This window comes from Parasteatoda tepidariorum, chromosome 2 (genome assembly GCF_043381705.1).
Source record: "Parasteatoda tepidariorum isolate YZ-2023 chromosome 2, CAS_Ptep_4.0, whole genome shotgun sequence".
Classification (NCBI taxonomy): domain Eukaryota; kingdom Metazoa; phylum Arthropoda; class Arachnida; order Araneae; family Theridiidae; genus Parasteatoda; species Parasteatoda tepidariorum.
Window position 1 is genome coordinate 18,323,374 of NC_092205.1, and position 24,414 is coordinate 18,347,787.

A 24,414-nucleotide genomic window follows, 5' to 3' on the forward strand; every position below is an offset into this window, starting at 1 on the left:
CCAAAAGTCAAAAATCTCTCGTCAATTTTGAAATAGATCTCTTTTTAAGTTTCTTACTAGATTTTTCCAGGATTAGAGCAAGATTTTTTTTCAGCAATTTTGCTAAAAATGACATAATCTGAAAAATGATAAATGGCATTTCCTGACATAATTCCTGACTTTTCTCAATAAACCAATTCTCTGCAAGTTCACATGTCTATATGGAAAGTCTAATTTATTAATTTAATTCCCTTTCATTTAAAAGAACATGTCGTATTAAAATAATATTCCATCATATCCATTTATTTAACTCACTTTCACTTAAAAAAAAATTCTGTTATCAATCGATCAATAACACATCTCTTCGTTTAATTTAAAAATGAACCCCTCCCCCCACTCATTTCTTGCTACATATTTACAACCGATTTCTAACGAATATTTATCACCCGTTGTAGTTCAAACTTCTGTTTGGCCAATAATTGTCGTTTAAATTCAAAACTTCATACTCCAATCTTTCAAGCCTGATCAACAGGCAGAACACACATCGACATTTGGCAGCATTGTTACAAGCCAAATTTCAAGGTTAACACGTCCGACCAAATCTCTATCGCAGTGCGTATGATGTATGTACTCGACGTTTAAAATTTTCATATAAAATATAACTAAAATAGAATAAGTATAAATAAAAATATAAAATCGTAAAATATAAATAAAAAAATATCATATAAAATATAACTATAAAAAATTAGAAATTTCAGTCATATACGGAACACCCATAAAATAACATGAGGTGTTAACGTGAGAGGTTAACACGTACTGCCCTGATGGGAATGTTAAAAATATTGACACAAATACTCAGTAGAGAAGAGGATTTTAATTTGTATTTTAGGAAAATAGCTTAAAAAATCAGCAACCGGGAAAATTTTTACGCTTTTGTCAACAACAAAGCAAAAAAAATTGAATATTTCAGTATAAGAAAAGCTTAAAGAGATACTTGAAAAGCATAATTTTTTGTAGACCTGTGAACTTTTAAAGACAGAATGGAGTACTTGCCATTTAAGAAGAAGTTAAGTGATTATGCCTAACAATGTTATTTAAATTAGATTTAATTGGATACCTGTAAGTGATATCACGGTGTGTCGAACCTGATTGGTTTCTGAATCAACAGATGCCACGATTTACCTACAATGACGTCACTTAAAGGTATCCAATTACTTTGCATGTCAGAGGAATATGCACAGATAAGCTCCGGCGAGCTTCTGTTGAAAATGTCATATGCCGCATGCAATTATTAGAACATCAGAATGGTTGTTACATTAAATCCCATTTGTATATTATAAATAAATATTGATGAAAAAGTTATTTACTCATTATGAAAAAATTATTTACTGTTTCAGTTGATAAATATTAATTTATTACTGGTATCATGCTAGAACAGCCAAATTTTCCCCTTTAAAAAAACACATGGATTTTTCTGTTAAGAAATCGAAACTTTATACTATGCTGAATATGTGTACCAAGCCATTTTTTTTTATATTCCGATCACACGTGTAATAGAGCTTTTAACACCCCATGTTATTTTATGTGACCATGTATTATCACATTATTGTTGGATGGTATGTTTTCTTTATATCAAAAATAAAATTATGCATTTTTTACTAAGCAACAGTGAGGGGGCTCGTGGCCCGAAATCAATTACATACATAATCCACGACTTGAATGGCGAGCATTGGTTCAATGAAAAATTGCGTAAGCAATTAGCCAATGCCAATACTGGTCCTTTGCTCTACGAGCCAGAGTCCAGGATATTTTTAAATTGAATGCAGGATTAAATACATTTTTCAAACGAATTTAACTAAAGTATGAAATGTCAAAAGAGCAAATGTATATGTTCTTAAGTTCTGATAAATAGTTTTAAAGAACTCTTTTTGCTTCAAAATTTTTGCTTTAGGTCACTACTACTGGAAGAATATTTCACACAAACCTTAAAAATTGGAGGGTAAGTGTTAGTGGTTTTAAACAGGTTTTGAAGTAAAAGCAAATAAATAAAGAAAAATGTCGAAATATCTAAGTGTGCTCAAAAACAAAGGCAGTTTCAAACAGTTTCACAAACAAACCAACTGATCCACTAAATGATCTTATCTTTCTTTCTGTTGTGTAACTATTTACATTCCTAAAGCAAATATACTCAGAGAAATCACGTCACAAATCAGCTCCACAAGCCTTCAATTACAAGAAAAGCATTCCGTCTCCGATATAAAATCCTTCCATCCGCTATTAATGGTCACTTTAATCGAATTCCATCCCTCTATTTCGAACATTCCTTTAGAGATCACTCCCTTCCCACAATCCCCCGGGGACTTCGCTTTAACTGCAAGCTTGTAATACAAAATTACAGCATTTTTATAGAGGCATTAAGGGTCACCCCCTCAATCTTGATTAGGTTGAAGAATTTTGTTGGCGTTAAGAAAAAGATCTCCCACAGTTTAATGCCCTGCAAGAGCTGATTTCACTCTTTTTATGCCAACAGTCATCGCCAAGTACTCATTTTATTGTGCATAAATGAATAAAAGTAAGAATGAACACAAGATGGCAATGTAATTCATAAAAGTTTGTAAATGACGTAAAATGCGAAGTTAGTTTGTCGAAAATGAATCATTCAATTTAATCAAACCAAATACATTTATCAATTCACAGATACGTTTTAAATCGATACGAATGTACTGATTCGTGTATTACATTCAAATCAGCAATTTCGTTTTAAATCACTTAAATTAACGCGTGAATCTTAAATACATTCGTCATAAAATTCGAATAACTCTATTAGAATAAAATGAAAAAATTCGAACTAGCATATTCCTATTAAAAACCGAATAATTTTTGAACTAATATTTGAGACAAATGATTCGTATCAATAAATTTTTATTGAAAAAAAAGCATTTTTTTAACATTTTGGTCAATATTAATTCATTATCTATTTTTAAAAAGTGTATAGTGAATAAAAGTTTTAGATATAATACTCCTGATACATGGTAGAGTTGATTTTATGGTAGGGAGGCGAAGGTTATCTTGAAAAACTCTCTAAAAACTACGTCTTTTACCGTTCAAAATTGTCTGAAAAAACCTTATGTTAACTGTCCACAATTCTGCTAGCTAGATTGAGAAATTTTCATCGAAACAATATTAAAATATTGAAAAATTATCAATAAACTTAAATTGGAAAATAAACAGCTATTTTTAAGTGTGATTCCATGTCTTTAAAATGAATTATATAAAAAAAGTTCACAAATTAAATATAAGTTGATTGAATCTTTTTTATTTTATATTTTCTAAAACTAGATATTAAAGTGCAATTTTATGGGAGAAAAGTTAATCAATTAAGAAAATGACAAAACTATAACAGAAGAATAAAAAATAAATCAATCACACAGTCAAGAAACCAAGTCAAGAAGTCAAGTGTGAAAAGAGTGAAATTAAAGTATGATACACAACATCGAAAAATGATTATATTTAAACCATTGCCAATGATCAACAAATAAGGAATATAAATTCCACTAGAATGTGACTTATAATTTTATTCTGAACAACTTACAAAAATTTTGAATAAGCAATTCAAGAAATTTATTTAGATATAACACGAAACTAGCGCTTACTACTTGATTTTTCTTGAAGTTGAACGAACTATCGAAAAGCACTTCAATCGAAATATTTAAACTAAACATCCAAGTATGAATGTTTATTTTTTGAAACAATCTAGACAGTAAGTAACAAAAATATGACATTGACCTTTCTGAATTACGATATCTTAATGGCTTTTAATCACGGAAGAAAAGGATTTTCTAGCATACTATAATTATAAAACTAAAACTGTCTGCAGAAAATTGATTAAAACTATCACTCTCGTTACTTATAAAAATGAAAAGTCAAACTTATAAAATTCGAGCAGCCATGCTCGATTAATTTGAAAAAGTGGCATGAATTGTTTTTTAGAGCCATTTTTGGAGTCTTTTAATGGTAAACAAAAATTTCAAAAATAAAATATCAAAATTCAAAAGTAAACAAAAGTTCCAATGAGAAAGGGAAAGCAGTCAAAGATGTGCTGTGAGCCAAAAATAGAAATAAATAAAAAATATCTCCCTGAATGACTTTTGTTCTAATTTTAACAGTTCAAAAGATTGATCTCAAAAAGGCTAATTAGTTAGCGGTAATCACAAATATACGATATTTTATTCGTTAAAGCACTGAACTGTCAGTGTGAGTTCGATCCTCAGTGGCGGCTTGAAGCCCACTCAGCTTTAGGTCAATGGGTACCAGCTTGCTTGGTAGGTAAGTGCGGCCTGTGCGCAAAGCTTATCACATTGCTACAATCATGCCTTTAGTTAAGAAAGTATGCAGCCATGTTACCTCCACGATACTACTAACTCATAACAGGCTGAAAAATCAAAAGGGCTTTTAAGCACCTTTAAGACACCTTTTTTTTTAAAAAAAACACCTTGTTTTTTTTAAAGCACCTTTAAGGGCTTTTGAAAAACGCATCTCAAAAATAAGCACCTTTAAGCACTTTTTAAAAAGCTACGGACCCTGATTTCCTTATGTTGGGGCATAATTATGAGTTTCTTAATATGTATTACATACGGAACACGTATATGTGTGATGCATGTGTATGCACTTGAAGAAATATAATGAAAAGCAACATTTTCAAATTATTCAGGTGGACGTTTTTTGGAAAGACTTACCTACTATGAAACAAATAAAGTTTCTGTATATTGTGCAGTTATCCATAGAAAAATTTGGAAAGCTTATTAAGTATTTATCTAGAAACAATATTAAGGAAGAAACTAAAGTAAAAATGTCATCTTTCGTAAAAGTGTGACACGTCGCGCACGCGCGAGTATGTCATTTTCTCTTCTGCGCCGTTAATTTTGAAAACGCTATTGCATAAGAGGGAAGCTTTAAAGTGTTAATGTTAGAATAATTTAAAAATATTAGTAAAGGTATATTGATGTGGGTGATGTATTCAACAATATATATAACTCATTTAATATACATCACCAAAAACGATTATAATTTATTGAAACTTTAAATTAAAATTGTAATCAAATTAAAATTGTAAAAAAAATCGACTTTTTAGCTCCAGATGGAGTTAAACCACTTTAGAAAATAACCGCACGCATGATTAATGCTTTAACCTTTAAAGAGGATTCAATAAAATATATCTTCTTCAAATACGAAATATTATGTATCTTACAATCCCACTTCATAAATAAATGCTAAAGAGACCAGTCAAACTTTGAAAGAATGAGGATTCATTTTTTTAAATCAAAATGCAACAATGCACTCAACCTAAAATGCATCATTAATGCGCACCCAGCATGAAAAGCGCTGTATTGTTAATCAATTTCCCATTCTGTATCATGGAAACATATCGCTCATAAGAATTCAAACTAAGTTTTGGGGAGTGCATTTAAATTATACAAGAGTTGACGGATGGATATGGGTGAAAGTGAGGAAGCCTCCCAACATAAATCCATCAAAACTCAATCTGATAAAGTCAGCCTTATTGATTAAGAGGCTGTCCTCCATGTAGTGGTTTGAGTGACTTTTAATCCACTGGAAAATGGAGTTGTATAAATATCAACAGTTTGAGACGTTTGTTGAAGTTGATGGAAAAAAAATTACGGAAGTAAGAAGAAAGTAATACTGTCTATGGTGCAAAGAACAAGCGAAAACAAAAATATTATTTTTAAATAAGAAAATAACTATAACTAAAAAAGGAGCTATTGTAACAAAGCAAACAAAGAGAAAAGACTTCGCTGAAAAGAATAGCCATCTAAGGCGTGCACAACAAGCAATTGCGAAAACAAAAATTAATTTTACTGTGACGCTTACACTCCGAATAACAAGCTATTGTAACAAAGAATTTAAAAAAATATATTGCCATCCATATTGGGCACAATATCTATTACGAAGAGGAAATGATGTTTAAAAAAATGATTGCTTATGTCTTGAATTGCAATAAAGCAAGCAGAAGATTTAAGAAAAGTGTACTGTCGTCTATAGCGTGAGCAGTAATATTTCGCAAAAACAAACTATTGTAAAAAAAGCAAATAAATTAATAAATTTATCAATGTTATTTATTGGTGCAAACAACTTATTGCAACAGAAAAAAATAACATGTATTAAAAATATAAAAAAATGTGGAAAATATAAAAAGCATGGCTGTGAACATTTTCATTTTCAAAGCGCTCGTTAGACAATTGAAAATGAGTAAATTACTCGTATTGACATTATAGCTACAAATAACTAATTTGTTTTTTTTTAAACTAAAACTTCTGGCATTTCTTTTATTACTTTTTCAAAACTTTAATTTAAATCTCTTCAAAGCCTTATTTATATCTTTTAAACATTAAAGTTTTATAAGACCAATTATTTTTCATAAACAACGGTTAAAATGAATCAAAGGCTAAATGTACTTTTTGCTTACAATATTTATTTTCCTATTATCACTACAAGTGCAAATCATGCAAATTCGAGACAGATAATTTTCTAGAATTATAATTGTACTCAGCTTTTGGTAATTTCATCTGAAAGAAATCTGGCCAAAAGCTGGCTGTTTATTATCACTTACTAGTGTAAAGCACTTCAGTCTATGGTGTAAGCAGTAAACTGTTGTAAAATACATTTGTGTCTTAAATGAATGCAAAATTGCCTCACTGATGAAAGGGCTTACGTGATGTTTCCAATGAAAATTGCAACTAGCAAACGCAGTAGTTAAAAAAAAAAAAAAACGTTTTAGGCTAGTTTTTTGCGATGTAAATAAGGGAATAAAAATTTCTGATTTCATTTTCAGCTTTCATAAAATGATAGAAAATTAAATGGTATAAATTTAGTTATGTAAGCAGACAGACGTTAAAAATATGGAGAAACTAAAAAATATGATAATAAAAAAAAAGCAGAAGTATATTTCAAGTTCAAAATATTTTGTCTCGTAGTTATATGCATATAGAGCTAACGGAAATAAAAGAATTAGGAAACAATGAACAAAAAAAATAAGTTTTTTCCTGTTATCCCCATTGCAACAGTTTAAATACTAATGGAAATTACAATTCAGTCTCAATGTGAAATGCTTCCTTTCAAATGAGATACATTCTAATATTCTTTTTAGCCAATTTTATTACTTACGAGGAAATCTTAATGAAAATTAAAAATCGAATATTCTCCAGATAGAAAGCAGCAAACGATCCTTCTTAGAAGTTCCAATGCCTAAATAACGAAAAAGAGTATCAGAGAGGGCAGCTGAGTTGTTTTCTTCTTTGCATTATAACGGAGCAGGGAAAGTCCATTTCCAGTGTAATCAAAAGACCGTTTGTTGAATAATAGATATGGATGGGCGTCGAACACGTCTTCCCCAACAAGGACCTAACTTTTCCTCCTGTGATACCAACCATACAACTTAGTGAAAGTAGTAGTATTTAACTATGATAAATCCATATTAGTTCTTAAAAATCGTTCGCAAATAAAAATCTTGAAAAGATATCTTGTTAAATAAACATCGAATCGTAAAGAGTATTTTGACATCAAAATTTAAGTTAAGTATTCTTCAACTGTAAAACATTTGCTTATCTTCTATTTAACAGTATTTACCTGCATTATTTAATTATTATCCTTTCTTCGTTTGGTACTATTACGGTTTTGATAATGATTTTCATTTCAAATTAAAGGCTTAAAACTAAGAGTGGTATTCATTAATTATAACTTAACATTTTATGATAAATATATTTTAAGGGTTTTTTAACTTATTAACCGTTTTACGATTATTAAACAGTAAATAAGTTACATTTAAACTGCTGTTTGTAGAAAATGCAACACCATGAAAGAATCATCAGAATCAAATGAANCTTCTATTTAACAGTATTTACCTGCATTATTTAATTATTATCCTTTCTTCGTTTGGTACTATTACGGTTTCGATAATGATTTTCATTTCAAATTAAAGGCTTAAAACTAAGAGTGGTATTTATTAATTATAACTTAACATTTTATGATAAATATATTTAAAGGGTTTTTTAACTTATTAACCGCTTTACGATTATTAAACAGTAAATAAGTTATATTTACTTTCATTATAGGCTTTATTCAAATTTGTGTCCAGTCAACACATGAAATTTAAACGATGAATACAAAACTGTAAAGCATTGTTAAATTTTATAGTTCTATATTCGATTTTTTAATGCCGTATTTCGACGCACAAATTTCGAATTTGAGTATTCACCTATTGGTATGATTTATTCGCTACTATTCCATCGTGTTTCTACATCATTTTCCGACCATTTTCTCGGTAGTTACTTTTCGTTTTTGCCATCTTTTTCACTTAGTTTTTCAAATAACGATATGTTATTTCAATACTTAAACTTCAAATTTGATTAATCACTTTTTGACGCCCTCAATTCACAACTATGCAGCTGTAAATCAACATCATTTTCTAATCGTTTTCTCGGCGGTTATTATAATTAATTATCTTACTTCCGTGCCGGCAATTTCCTCATCGCTTTCAAAATATCCATGTTTTAAATACGATGTTACTACTACCGACGTATTCGGAATAACGCATTTGAGCATTTAAACCTTCATACGAGCATAAATATTTAATATTTACCAATCAGTGATTATTTGTATTGCAATAAGGCACAAAGCAATTATTGCGTTGAATTTTTTGCATCCAAAATGCATTGCGATACCGCTTTAAGAAAATGCTTGTGTGAATCCTAATTTTTATAGAAGTATGTTTTAGAACTAGTAAATTTTGCCACCAATTTTGAAAATGAAATTATGTCCTTCAATGGGATGCCTGCAAGTGATATAGTGTGGGTATCGCGCTACTCATCGCTTGTTGAAACGTAGCTTTTGTTCATGCTAGCAACTATTCTTTCTATTCTGCTTCGAGTAAGCCAAACCCTTCAAGTGTCAATTCTCTTTGGTGACGCATTTTATATTCCTTCACGAAGATTCTTTCACAAAAATTTCCATTCTTTTACTGTATATTTCTCACTTAACACAAAGGCAGGCATGAAGTCATGTAGAACATAAACTAATTATGCATGAAGTTGCCTGGCACACAAATAAAAATATATCACGATAACAATAAAATACGTAAACAAATAATAAATCTAAGTTAAATCAAAGGCGTAGACGAAGAAGAATTATACTTCAACAAATGTGTGATACGGATTTAATTAACTTTACGTTAATTAACATTCTAACTTATGAAGAGAAGCTTAGCTCAACTTCAACACGACATTTTGCTTATAAACGATTCACGGGCCCTGACGTCATATGTCACATGAGTAGGTATTGTAATCTTCTTGAAGTGCAAGCACCCAATTAAATATTTTTATGTAATTTTCACGCAACAATCTAATCATCGAGAAGAAAAAAATTATAAAAGCAATCATGGGTATTAGATAAACAAAACTTCCAAATAGTGACATATTAGCCTCAAAACTTCATGCAAAAGTATTTGTTAAAAGTTTTACCGAATGATTTAAGACATTATAAAAGTAAACAATCCCTTGAAAAAAAAACTTAATTTGGTTCACGCTCATTAAATAAAACTTTACCAACAATCACCGAACAATTTTTCTTAAACCTAAAAAAATTTCCTCTAAAAAATAAATGCAATTCTTAAATTTCACAACTTTGGAATGCTTATTCTTTATTTACCACTATTTCCTTCCCCAGTCCAATTTCAAAAAAGAAAAGTTTTGGGGAAAGAAAGTTTCTTATCATAACTTTGGATGATCAGTAATTTTGTCACGTCTGTCACTTACCTATATCTGTACAGCCGCCCCAAGTGCCCTGGTGAGCATGCCTAGCTAGTTTTCCCAGAGCATCTATGTAAGCTTTAGATGCTGCCACCGCTCCTACGGGAGAGAAAAGAAACATTTATTTTTCTAAATTCAAACAAACACATAAATAAAAAAACGGTGGTAAACATGAATTGTTTTCTGTAATAACAAAAGTTTTGAATTATGTGCGATCATTAACTTGCAAAAATTATTATGTAATGAAAATTAATTACTTGAAGGTATAAGTAATAAATGCAAGAATTTAGAAAATCTATTAAAACAAGCTATTTAAATACTATACTATACTAAAATGTGCATTTAATCTAACGATTATTAAGAAGTGAATAAAACAAGCAAACGAAAAGCGAGGACTTGCGTGAGCTGTTTGCTGTATTAAAAAAATTTTAAAATATGTGCGACCATTGGTTTGCAAAAGCTTATAATGTAATAAAAATGAATATAATAATTATTTGAAGGTATAAGTAATGAATATAGGAATTATTAAAAGGTATAAGTAATGAATATAAGAATTTAGAAAATCTTGTTAACCAAACGATTTAAATACTATATCTGCGTTTAATGATTATTCAAAAATGAACTGAACTTTTCAGAGTTTCATAATTTATTAAAGACGTCTACATAGAATTACAATACACGGAATAATTGAGAATTTCTTTGTTTCGTTTTTAAAATAATTTCAACAGTTCTTTACACATGAATAAATTAAGAACGAATAGAAGATTGAAACCGATGAAACAAAAACTGGATAATATGTTTTTTAAATCCATAAACAGATTAAGAACAAAAAGCTAAAAATGGACAAAGCAAAAATACTGATTATAGTTTATTCAAAAGCATTTATAATAGTTTTTTTTAATCAATAAGCGAATTAAGAACAAGTAGAAGATTATAATTGGCAAAACAAAAAATTTTCTGTTTTGCTTTTTTACCACTTTTATCATATAGAATAGTTAAAATTTAGATTTTTCTCACAATATACTTGAATTAAAAGGAATTGTTGCAATTAACTATGCTTGTTGCTTGAAAACAAGTAAAAATGTAGTTAAAAACAAAAGAAAAATATTGGTTTTTTGAACCCTGGTTGAGCCACGATTCGTAAATATTGGTCCAATGAGAGTTCAAGTTATTTTGCTGTGAGAGATGTTATATATTTCAAATTGTTTATGCAAGACTAAAAATTTATTAGCATGCAAAATTTTAGTTTGACTAATAGTTTGTTAATTTATCGACTATAGACGTGATTTAATAGCGAAATATTAATTTTATTACACTATTTTCGATATATTTTTAAAATGAAATAATGCGAAGACAAAAGGAATTAAGTAATCCAAAGAAAAATATTTTTTTTTAACTTAAGAAATAAATCACTTTGAAAGAAAAAAAAATCACAATATTGTCCTCCCTTAAGATGTATTGAGTTTAAACATATTTATGAGTCGCGGTTCATTTATTTCAGCCTTGTGACATATTTCAAATACGCCATTTTTTTTTATCACATTGTTCCATTATTCTAGTAAAAAATCAAAAGAAACTATTTTTCCATTTTTCAAAACCATTTGAAAATAATACTTAGCGGATCTATTTTATGTATTGAAAACAAAATCTTCACACTAGAACTCGAAAACTGTATTTGACAAATGTAAATTAGAAATAGTCAAATACATTGCACGACTTTTTTCTTTCTTAAAATGTGTTGATTGATGAAAGTTGACTTATGTAATCTGTAATTCAAATGCAAATGTTGATCTGTCATTCAAATGCATATTTAATATAAATGATGATGCGTAACTTAAAATACATGGAAGGATTTGAAGCAATACTCCTTTAATATTGCATTATATGAATTCAATATGTTTATAAATATTAAACAGTGACCTAAAAATATTATTTATTTTTATGTAATGAAGAGTCTATAATGCATTATTCTTTAAAAAGTTTGACGTCGTTACACTAGATGTCCATTCTTTTCCCCTAAATATCCTAAATAGTTTAGTGTTTCAAAGCAAATAACTCATTTTCAAAAATCATGATGAGTGCTCTCACAGAATAGATAACTCTTGTGACCATGTAAAGTTTCATATCTTTTGTGAATCTAATTTAATTTCTTTTTACTGTGGGATACTTTTTAAAAACTTTTCCAAGAAAAGAAAATACGGACAAAACATTGCATAAAAGTTTAACAATTTTATCATTTAATAAATAAAAATATTTTTAAAAAAATACCACGCGCAACCGAACCTATACTAGTAAATATACTTTAGTATTGCTTCAATATGCGATCTACTCGTGTAACGACTTTATGGATCAATAGTGGCGCTACTATAGTGCAGTCCTATATAGTACACCGGCAGTGGTACTTTAGCTTAAAAAAATATCAGTGCAGAATATATAGAGCAGAGGCACTTGACCTTAAAGAAAAACGTCAATGTAGAGTATACCAGGCAAAGGAATTTACGGCAGCGACATTTGCATTAAAAAAAACATTAATGAAAGTTGTTGTTATAGTTGATTTAGGTCACACTAGAGCTGCACAATGGGCCAATTTGCGATGGTCTGAAAGACATCCGATGATCCGAAAACATGCCATCACAATTTTGATCCCCTGCAGAGGAAATGGCACCCCCGCTTCTGTAGCCCAACGACCTGCACGCGAAGTCGAGCACTTTACGGGAGAACAGCTTAACGAGGACCAATACAGCACACCCTCGGTCCCTACGCAGACTGATCCAAGTGTACACCCACCCTCACACTGACCGCAACCAGTCATGCTTGACTTCGGTGATCTTCTGGGAACCGTGTCTTAACGATCAGTCCACTTTGGGACAAAGGCATCAGTGTAGGGCATATAGGTCAAATGTGTACCGGGCAGTGGCACTAAAGGAACAAAAATAAAAAATTCTTCAAATTATATGGATTGTAAGCTTTGAGTACCATGCTAACGAATGCAAAATGCTCTGTTTATACTTATTTTAATGTATAGTTGCGATCCAATTTTAATATATTTTGATGCAATTATAATTTTTAAAAATTGACATGAATTAAGAAACTTTCGAATCGTATAAATAATAAATAGAACATGAGATTTTTTAAAAAATTTGCAGAGGTGACATTTTTTAAAATTTCACTTGACATTAAAATAGTTTTGAAAGTAAACAATATTTCTTTATATGTATACATGAAAAGCATTGTGATATTTTCAGACAGGATTGCAGGTTGCAGACATAAAACAGACTACTTCAAATTTTGCAGAGGTAAAACCGTCAAAATCTCCTGACAATTTTTTTAAAAGATTTCTTTAACTTAACTTTAACTTTAAAAGATTCATGTTGTGATATTTTTAAAAAGAGAGGGGATAGCATATATTAAGTAATGAAACTACCCATCCCCAAAAAAAATCGAACTTTACAGTTCTGTTTTAGTAAATATGTTTTAGTAAAATATGTGCGTTACAAAATATCTCATCATTCTTCATTACAAAAATATTTTAAATAATCTTTTGTAGAAATCGATTTCGTTGCTAAATTCCTTTGAAATTAAAAAGAAGTCATTACCCAAAAAGGAACAGCTTTAATAAAGCTTCGCGTAATTATTTTAAACTGATTTATTTTGCAACATAAAAAAAAATCCTTAAGAAATGCTTTTAACATTGATTACAATGACACTTGTTTAATTAAATGAACATGTCTGAATTTTATTAAATAAATAACAGTCGAATTAATGCTTCGATAAATGTCTTGCATGTCAGAGAAGATTATTGTAATCAGTTTTTTTTGAGAGAAGATAAACTTGTTCAACTTACAAATATTTAAAAATACGAGATTAATTAATACATAATTTATTAGGAACCAATAATGTCAAAATTTTTTCTCTGGAAACTGATAAGTTTAAAGGTAACCTGAATGATTACTAAACTTAACCAACACAAACCTGAACTTAACCAAACTTACGAAATTTAAATTATGAAAAATATTTTTAAACATAAAATTAAAAATTGAGCAAGAAAAAACTAACATTCAAATTGTTCGTACAAGAAAAGCTTTAATAATCAAAAAAGTCTAACACCTGTCCAATTATTTGCCTAACAGTCCCAACATTAAAAGGTATAACCCATCGACGCCATCGTATGACACAAATCGTAAAACTCTTTCATACAAATGGAACACCAGAGTTCTTATTATCCATTTTTCTAGTGTTTAAATACGAGCAAAAATATATTTTGGCAATATTTAATTATATAAAACACTAGTAGTTACAAAAAAAATCTTTTAGATTTTCGGAATTATATTTGTACTAGTATATAAAATCCAAAAAAAGCAGTAGGAACAATTGGAACTTTGCTGTGCGTCTCTAAGGAATAACTATATATTTCTACATCTTACCTTGACGAAAGAACATCAGATATCACCTTTAAAGAGCTGAACCAGTAATCGATGACTTTGATTACAATGTGGACAAATTTAAAACTTTTAGTCGTAATTCTCATTAAAAATTAGAATTCAGTTGCATGTCTTTTCATAAAGGATAAGTTGTTTTCTAAGAATAACGCAAGGGCCATTTAAATGGCTTCAAAACACATTTAATTTCAGAACCGCAGATTCTACACAAAGTTTGTTTAATGTCAATTTTGTTTCATTTGTGTGTCACATATTGACTTGCGTGCAACGTTAACTCTAATTTTCCTAAGGATTTAATTCAGCTATTATAGATTAAAATTTATGTAAGCGGTAGGCAGGATTTTATTGTTGCAAGCGCATATTTGCTGTTTTACATTATCAAAAGTATTAGGACACCTAGTGTTACCAACTAGGAGAATTCTGAGGTATATACAGTGCTGGAAAAAGTATAAAGCCACTGCAGAAAGTGATAAAACGTAAAATGAAAGGACTTGGTTTTATAATATATCCATCGATTATGACAAGATTAAATCAAAAGCAAGATGAAATTAATTGCAAAATAGATTACACATTGCTTTATGAGTCATAATAACATTTCAGCACAAAATAAGTTGGTACAATTATTACATCAGTAATCAATGTGGCATATCTTATTTTCGATTACATCTATCAATCTCGCTTTCGTAAAATCCCCTATAAATATTGTTCCAGGACATTTCGATTGCAGTAGTCATGCCCAATGTGCTCTTGAATTGTTGGTCAGAATTGTAAACGTCTCTTACTAATACGCCCTAAAGGTTTTCTGCCGGATTCAGACCTGAGTGCAAGATGGTCACTCAAGGGATTTAATCTCATTTGCTTTCATCCAGGATTAAGTTGAATATGAAGTACGGACTTCCACTTCGTCTTGTTGGAAGATCCAGTCTCCGGATGTCATAAGAAAGGCAAGAAGCAAAAAAAATATCTTCCAATATATCCTGATACATAATTGTATTTATTTTCAGTTTGTAATTGAAGTTGTATCGCCTGCTGCAAAAACGTCACAAACCATAACGGATCCACAATCTTATTGACGTTCGGAAAATAAGTGTGGTCCAGTCCGTAAGTAGTGCAAAAAATATCAACAGCCATCTGGTTCATCCCAAATTAAACTTTTTGTCACCAAAAACGACCACTTCACTCCAATCCGTACCTTTCTTAAAATGTCTCTTTGCAAATGCTAAACGAGCATATTCGCGTAATTTAGTATGCGAAGGTTTTCCTTTTATATTTTTAAATTATATGTTCTGATCATTAATTAAATAATTTTCTAGCTGCTGCATGGTAACTGCATTTCATTTTTTAATTTGTGCAGATGACATCCTACCGTTACAAGCCCGTTTCCAGACTCGTCCTTCTATCCTTGATGAATTTTTTTTCTTCTTTTCTTTTTGAATTCCAATACTGCTATAGCTTTCAGGATTCCTGAGGTAATAATTTGCTGCAGCATTGGATCTTTCTATTTTTTTTCTTTACATTTGAGAACCATTCAAGCCCATTCCTCTAAAAGCTAAAATTCTACGTTGTTGCATTGTATTGCGCGTGCAACCTATCAAAATCTGCTTTTATTCACCTTTTTCTAGACGGATGTTCTCTCAATTATCAGCAGATGGAATTACAATATAAGAGGCGTTTATAACTTTAATTTACACTATTCTGAGCTACTATGACAGCATAAGAGGACTGCAAGACCTTCGGTTTGATTTTTTTTCCTTAGGATTCTAGATGAATACAACTCTGATTTGCTTCGTGTACTGGAGGAAGCTGTTTTCTCGCTTGTTTTATGCTTAGTACTGACGTAATTGGTATAGACTTCAAAATTTTTTAAAAGTTGTTTTTCAATGATTATGTCAATTTTGCCATGGTTTAAATGATATGCGGAATAAAAGTAAGAATGTCATGCAAAGTAATTACGCTCTACACTTGCAAGTCGAAAATAAATTTGCCCATTCAGCCATAACAGAGGTATTTCATAATTAGCGACTTTTTGCTCGGCTTTTTTTCCAGCACTGTATTAATGCGTTGTTTGTACTCTTTTTGGGTAAATGACAATCTGTACACATCTTGGGAGATGTTCCACCAGTCTCAGGTAAGTGACCATAGGAATTAACTTCATACCACAGCTGATGTGAGTGTTAACAGTGAGGATGGCTGATATGGCTGGCTACCTAGTCAGCCCTCCAATTCGACTCAAAGTGGATTTGGGATTCTCAGAGAAAACAAATCCAGTTTTAGAGCATCCGTTTTATCGAACCATGGTTGCATAAATCCCGATGCTTGAATAAAGCAGCCTGCATTAAGTAAAATGAACCTTTCTCAAAATAGTGCCATAAAGTTGGAAGAGCATTATTTCTCATAACATCTAAATAAATCTTAGATTTCACTAAATACTAAAGGATCTAGGTCAAACTATGAAAAACATCTTCACGTCATTTTGCTTTAGGGGGTGATTTTTGCCAGATATTGTAGCTACAACTTCAATTTAATAACCTAGCACAACGTAGACCTACCTTCTGGTGATGTATTCCGTTCAACACTTTACACGGCCAAGTTCTCAACGAATTTTGGCACGCGATTTAATTGCTGTTTGGGCGAACACCAGTGTTATTTAGGGGGAAAATATGACCTTCCTTGTCCTTGTCTCTAATGCGACTTGCCAAATATCAGTAAGCCTGCTTGGCGAAACCAAGCAAATTTAAAGCAGGGAGTTCATTTCTTGTTTTTCAGTGGAGCCATCTACGGTTAAGAATAAGATTTCAGTCACTTACACGTCGCAACCCGTTTATAGGGCGAACTCATTCATACATCCATTTATTCCTCCACAGACCGTAATTTTCACCTGAACCAAAGAATGATCAATATTCAATTCAATACCCTTAGATTTATTGATTTGTTATGGGAACCTGCAGGACTTTTTGACCTGACAGATTTAACGTGTACCAGTCACTATTTACTACACTTCTTCGGCTTTAGTCTTCGGCCGACGGGATTGAATTCACTTCTTGGACATAGGCCTAACGTCCTGCTTGGCTATCCCGGCTATGACTATCCTTACTGTCATCTGTGACATTAAAAGCCTATGAATAGAAAACACCTCCTTTACTGCAAAACACTTCATGGACTTGACTATATAGCCGCAAGATATTGGCGTGTTAGAGAGCTTCTGGGGTGATAACTTCTTTTTTCTTGTGTTTCTATGTTTTTTGCGCCTTCTTTACTGTATTTGTTTTAATTTCTTGTCATTGGAAATGAAGAAAAAAAACTTCGATTTAAAAGATTTTATACACCGAGTATAATAGTACTGAATACTTATCTTCCGAATCATATGTATTTGTAGGAAATTGATATTAATAACGATTGAGATATCTTTGATAAATAGAGTGAAACATAAATAGCTTTGATAAATTTTTAAACTTTCATACAATCGCACAAATTATACGGATTTGTGCGATCGTATGAAAGTTTCGTATCGTATGAAGGAAAGATCGTATAAAGGAAACATTTTGCGATTTCAAAAACATATTTTTATGCATGTAACTTCTTGCTAAGTGTTAAGCAACACTTGAAGCAAATTTCATTAACCGATGTCTTCGCATGAAAACTTATCAGAAATATCAGTACATGATAATCACGCACAGATAACCCAGCTATTAGTAATCGCATTTCTTCTATAAAACAAGATTTATATTATCCGAAATCGAAAAATCGATGATTTAATATATTCATCACCACCCAAATTCAAATATTTACCACTGTCACGCGTCCTTCTGCAACAGAAAAATGAAGATAAAGGATTGTAGGCGCCAAAATTCTGATTATGAACAAAGAAAAACCAAATCAACTTATTTGAACGCATTCAGTCCAGCATTAAAGCCATCTTTCCAATCGCCATAAGTTTACTTTGTGAACTGTTATGCGAAAGAAGGAATAATTAAAGAGGGAGATAAGTGTGGATATAGAGAGCGAAAAGCTAAAGAAAAAAAGGAGAGTTATTGATCGTAAGGGCTCACCAACATCAAAATCGTTAAAAGGCAGCGATAAAAATGTCTACTTCATTAAACAAGTTGGAACCTGTGTTTACCGTGGCGCTAATCAATTATATCCCGAGCGGCACAAAAGATTCCGCCAATAACCTGTCAACCGGGGTGCATTCTAATTGGTCATGGATATGCAGAACCGATCCTTTATTCGTCGACGCTTGAAAGAGTTCAACTTTAAATTGTGGCTCAGGTGGTTTGATTTCAAAATCTAGGAAATTCAATGGAAAAAAGATAAATGAGACAAGTTTGATATTGTTAGAAAGATCTCAAAACTAAACGCTTTTAAGAAAGAGACTTTTTCTTATTAAAAAAACTTACCGAGTTTCTTTTTAAAAGTTATTTTGGATTTAGTACAAAGGTTGCTCATTTAAATCTGGAATATTGTGATATTTAAAGAACTTTTAGACAGAAAAAACACATTTCCATCGAATAATAACCCTTTAGAATTAAAATAATAAGAAATGAAAAAAATAGTGCATACTTAAAGGAGAAAAAAATATTTTAAATAAGTAAACTTTGTACTTAATCCAAACTAGTGATTTTATTACCTAAAGCACTGCGTTTTAAAAAAAGTTCTTATATTCGTCAATTTAATTTTTTTATTATTAAAATTATACAAACTAACATAATAACTAAAGGACCACACCCTCAATTCTCGAAACTCAAGGAACTACTCTTGTAGTTGCATTAGGTTTTCAAGTAACATCAAGGAACAACTCGCTTCGCTTGCTAAATTGTCACAACTGCATGGAAAAAAAAAGAAGATTTTCTTCCGAGGGATTTTTTATTTTTTTTTTACATTTAAGTTTTTCAGAATGATTGCAATCTGAAAGATATAATATAAAATTATACAATTATTAATCCATATAGTATAAAATTATGAAACTAGCTATAATGCATCAATACAAGGTTCATAAGATGCTTCTAAGCTATCATTTTTAGCAATCTTATGTACAAGTAGTTTAGCCCACTTTTTTGCCGATTTACCCTCATATATATTTACCCTCCTATGCTTTTAGAGTAGCACCAGAAATTTTGTGATCATCTTTATTTTCAGCTAATTACAGCTACATTAATTTCTAATTTTTTCAAAATAGTAAATAACCCTTTGCAGCTTTCATTAAAAAGTACTAAAGCAAAATAAGTCCCAATTTCAAGTACTTATATTGAATGTATCCTTAATTCTTTCTGACATAATTTAAACAAATTATTTCAATAAAATATTTAAAATGATAGCATTTTACTGTAATGTTTTTTTAAATACATTTTATAACCGTCGTTAAGCAGTCGACGCAATTTTGAGTTTACGACTCCCAATGTTCAATTTCGTAGCCTTGTGATTTTGAACTCAATCCTGAAGACAAGCGAACTCTTGTATCAAGTATAGGGAGAAATTTGTCTGCGTGGAAGACTTTTTAATGAAACTAACTAGTATTTACGTCACATGGAGAGGAAAATCACGAAAACTTCCACCGACTAGTATGACGACCGGAAGACTATAACTCATAATCCGTCTACCACTGGCACTGTGGTCGGTGCGAGCCGGGTGCGGAATTCGTAGCGACTCGCCATCGAACCCGGTTCATCTCATTGGAAGGCGCTCTTCCCCATAAGCCACCACGTCTCCCTGAAAAGTTTTGATAAAATTGAGCTAATCCATTCATCAACTGTGAGTGCTTGTTCATTCATATCACAGCGCATGATGCGCGGCTCGCCTCACTTGACATATTATTCTGCAACTTTTATACTTTTACGGAATTGAATGCAATATTTTGTACAACAATCTTAAAAGGATAAGCAATGCAAAAATATAATAAATATGCTTTTCAATTTGTTGAAAATTTTACTGTGTTTTTCCTCTCCAATTGTAAAATATACTAAATTGAAATCTAGTGAAGTAGTAAACGTAATCATAATTAATATCAAATTTCACACGCAGGCAGCCGGATGGCTTGCCACCGCAAAATACGCAACACATATTTTCTCCAACAACACACCTGCATTAAATATTTCGCTTTGAAACCGCAAAATACTTCACGGTTCTAACGATTTAATCAGATTAAATTTCTGATATAATAAAGCCACGTCGCAAACATGTTCTGACAGGTAAGTCGTCATATTTAAGGAAGCCATGTTGCACGCCTTATTCTCATTAGTCTAACAGCTCTTGCATGTGTCTGCGGTGCAAACTAATTAATTAAGTTGTGGTCCGGTAATTAATGGGTATGGATTTTTAATTAAGGAAATTCCCTATTCTAGGAAAGTCTAATATTAATTTGAGAATCAAGCGTGTAAAAAAAGTAGTAAAAATACCGTTTAACACACAAAATGTATTATTAACACCCTAGTCACCACTGAAGTATAAAGAAATGCAGCAAAAAAATATTTTACAGTTCCAAATTTCTATTTTACTGACATAAGTCATAAGATTAACAAAATACATAATTTACTACCGGGGTTAATAATTTTAGGAACACATATGTGAACTTCAAATCTCAAGTAAGTTATAGAATATAAATACACTACCGTACAATAATGGAAGAGACAACAATTTTAGTTTTTGAAATTTTTTTGAAATTTCTCAAGCAATACTTTAATGATTATTTTATGCATGTTATTATTTTATGTTCTTTTTAATAATTGCATAAAATTTCGCAAACCTAAAGTAAATATTTAAGGAGAAAATTTTCATAAAACATTAATTTTTTTACCTCACGTTTTTTGCTGTAACTTTATGTTTAATTTTATTGAATATTCATAATTTTTGGAGCAATTAAAATCAATTACAAAATTATTAATTTAAAATTTTAAAGAAATTTGTTAAAGAGTGCGCAAGATATAAGATTTAAGGTAATTCTTTAATACTTCGTATGTGCAGAAAAAATCTAAAAAGTTTCTTTATAATTTTGCAGTCAATCGTATTTGGAGACTAATGAAAAAAGTTTGATTTCAATATGGCAAAAATTAAAAAATTTCCAGCAGTATTCTAAGCAGTTTATGTACTTTTTGAAAGAAAGCTCAAAACGATCAGGGGTTTTCCACAAATTTTATTTTGTATCATAAGATGAAATTTAATATCAATTGATAATAACTAATAATAATCGTCCGAAAACCAAAATGTGATGGTATAATGAAAGAAAACATACAGTTATAAGGGGTTGATCTACACAGTGCCGGTCTCATTTTTAATTAATATTGCTTAATAGTACAAAATGAAATTGGTGGAAAACCCCTTATCCCCCAAAATAACTTAGAAAATTGATTCAGACTATTCAATTCGGACTTTTTTTTTATTAGTTGCCAAATACGATTCTCTAGAAAATTATAAAATTTTTGTTAAAATTTTAAAAGTACTTATTCGTAAAAGGGGACTCTAAAATATAATAATACTATTATTGATGTCAATGATGCTTAATTAATGTTGGTAATATGTATTAATTAAAGTAAAAACATAACTTAATGGAGAAAAGATATTTATTCGATTGGGGAAACAACAAATAATCACCGTATTATTATTAATAACAATGTTTAATTAATATTCGTAAAATAATTGGAATAAAAAAAGGTGCTCATTTATTTCAGGGATGCAGAAAGCCGCCACACAGGTGACGCTTAATTAATTTTGACAATACGTACTACTTGTACTGTGGTAATTAGTGTAGTTTAAATAAGATTTCTGCAACTGATTTTTCATAGTTTCAGAAAATATTATTTCCAGTGGTATCAACATTTTAATTTATTTTAATAATTTATTTTCATTTATTTTAACAATTCATTTTAATAATTTATTTTAATTTATTTTAACAATTCATTTTAATAATTTATTTCCATTTATTTTAACAATTCATTTTAATAATTTATTTCGCTTTATTTTAATATTTATAATTAAAAGAACATTTTTACACCACTACTTATAAATATTTTAGACATGATATTAAATTTCAGATAGAAAAATGGTAATANAAAAAAACTATGTTTGAATTGATAATCCTTTATTTTTTTCACCTTTCAAAATTATTGGAAAAATTTTATTTGAAGAGAGAAAAAACTTGACATTTGAGAAAAGGATGAAATATTCATGAAATTCTTTCTCCGCGGAAAATACTTTCGCCAAATTTATTTGAGCCAGCGAATACTAAAAGGGAACGCCAAAACCCACAATCAAATTATAGCTCGGAATTTATAAAAACATGCCTTTTGGGAAAAATTTCATTGTTCTATCTTTTTTTCTAATTCTCAAGCTATGAAAAACACTAGTTCGATTTAATCCTCAAAACAATGTTTGATCTTTTGTTATCTCTTACATGAAGATTAGAAAAATCGAACGTCGATAAATATTGACTCAGATAAAGCGAATTTTCTTAATTTGTATTTTTCTAATTATATATTTGTAAGAAAATATTATTTATCATGAATAATGAAGTGACTGAATTACTACTTAATACATGAAAAAAATAAGGCATAAAAAATCACATTTCACAGAACAGGAAGATTCTAACTTAGATATTTTACAAATGCAAATTAGAAACAAATTTCACAGAAAGATCGGGTATTTTTATTAATTAATAATTGAAGTGAAACTTACGCCTAATGCACACAAGAAAAAAAAATTAGTTTTATCCACACAATCGAAATTTCTATTTAAAATCGTGTTATCTACGAAGTTCATTGTTATTTTTTAGCAATTTTCAATGCCTGGAAGATACATTTAAATATAAGGAACTAACTATTACGTACAAAGAAAAAAAAACCTTTTTACATTTAAAGCATAATGTATTTATGAAAAAAACTATATTTTTTATTTTTGAAACGTACAATATTTTTTTTAAATTTCAGGTAACAAATTAAAATAGTGAATATGTTTGATTATTTCGTAAAATTGAACATTACTGAACTACTTTAAAAAATTATATCGCGATTTGCGACCGGTTTATGGGCTAAATTAGTACGACTTTTTTCGAATTTTGAATGTTTCCATGATTGAAAAAGATAAAGATGCAAATTCATAAAAAAAATGGATGTTTATTCAGAAAAGGAAATTTTTTAAGTTTTTTTTTTTTAATTTTTTAATTTTTCACGTTATTAATTTACAAGTAGAACAAATTACTTTGGATACTTGAAATGTCTTTTGAGCTATTATTATTGTAGGGCCATGATGGCTCAGTGCCTATTATCTAAGTAGTTTGCTTTTTGAACCATTATTATTGCATTCTACTGTTATTATTATTATAAGAGCTCTCGTGGCAGAGTGGAAAATGTCTAAGAGTCTTATCTTTTGAACCATCATTATTGGATCCTATTATTATTGTTATTTCAAAAGGTCTCATGGCAGTGTGGAAAATGTCTAAGCGGTTTATATTTTGAACAATTTTTGACGCATCCTATTATAGAACCATATTGGCATAATGGCTAGGACACAGAGTAAGCTATCATTTATAATGGGCTGGGATTTTATTCCAGACGGTGTCTATCACTCAGGCTCAGATAGATGAATACCAAAAGCAAGTGAGAGATGTCAATGCGTTATGCTGATCACATACTATTGCTCTCAAAACAATTACTCAATAATTTCCTTGACCCCCTCGTCTGTAACGAGCTGTAACTGTAACACTTTTTGTATGCGAAAATACGTTCACCAGATTGAAATTTATTTATTTGTTTTACTCACTACTGTTGAATTTTACTCACAGCCGCCGTGAATAGCTGTAGAATAAAAGCTTAAACTAAACAAAACTATAACAGCTCCGTCGAAATATGAAATGATTTTTGGTGAATAATATGCTATTTTTATAACAGCTGTGAGTTACCAACTGTTACTCATGATTGTTAGGTCAAGTTTAGTCTATCTAATGCCAGCGCTGTCTGCGCTTATTTTGAAAATGGCGCGAAACATCAAAGTGGAGAAAAGCCCCGTTTTGTAAAAATGAAAAGCGTTTGTGGTCTAATGTTTTAATCTTTAAAAACTTTCTTCAATACTGCATTACTTGGGCAAATAAAAATTTGCAAAAAACTGCGATAAAGCAATGATTTTGATAATTTTCTTCATCTAAATGGAAAAATATCGCCAAATAGGCGATTTTAGAAAAAGTTTAAAAT

The 24,414-nt window shown here is 30.2% G+C and overlaps 1 protein-coding gene across 1 annotated transcript in view; it reads right to left on the minus strand.

Moving 5' to 3' along the window:
- LOC107437211 (BAR/IMD domain-containing adapter protein 2) overlaps positions 1-24,414 on the minus strand; it is a 114,027-nt gene that overhangs the window by 51,210 nt on the left and 38,403 nt on the right. The window contains exon 3 of the mRNA XM_043043135.2: positions 9,807-9,899. Coding sequence (XP_042899069.1) covers positions 9,807-9,899 — 93 coding nt within the window. The remainder of the gene's footprint in view (positions 1-9,806; positions 9,900-24,414) is intronic.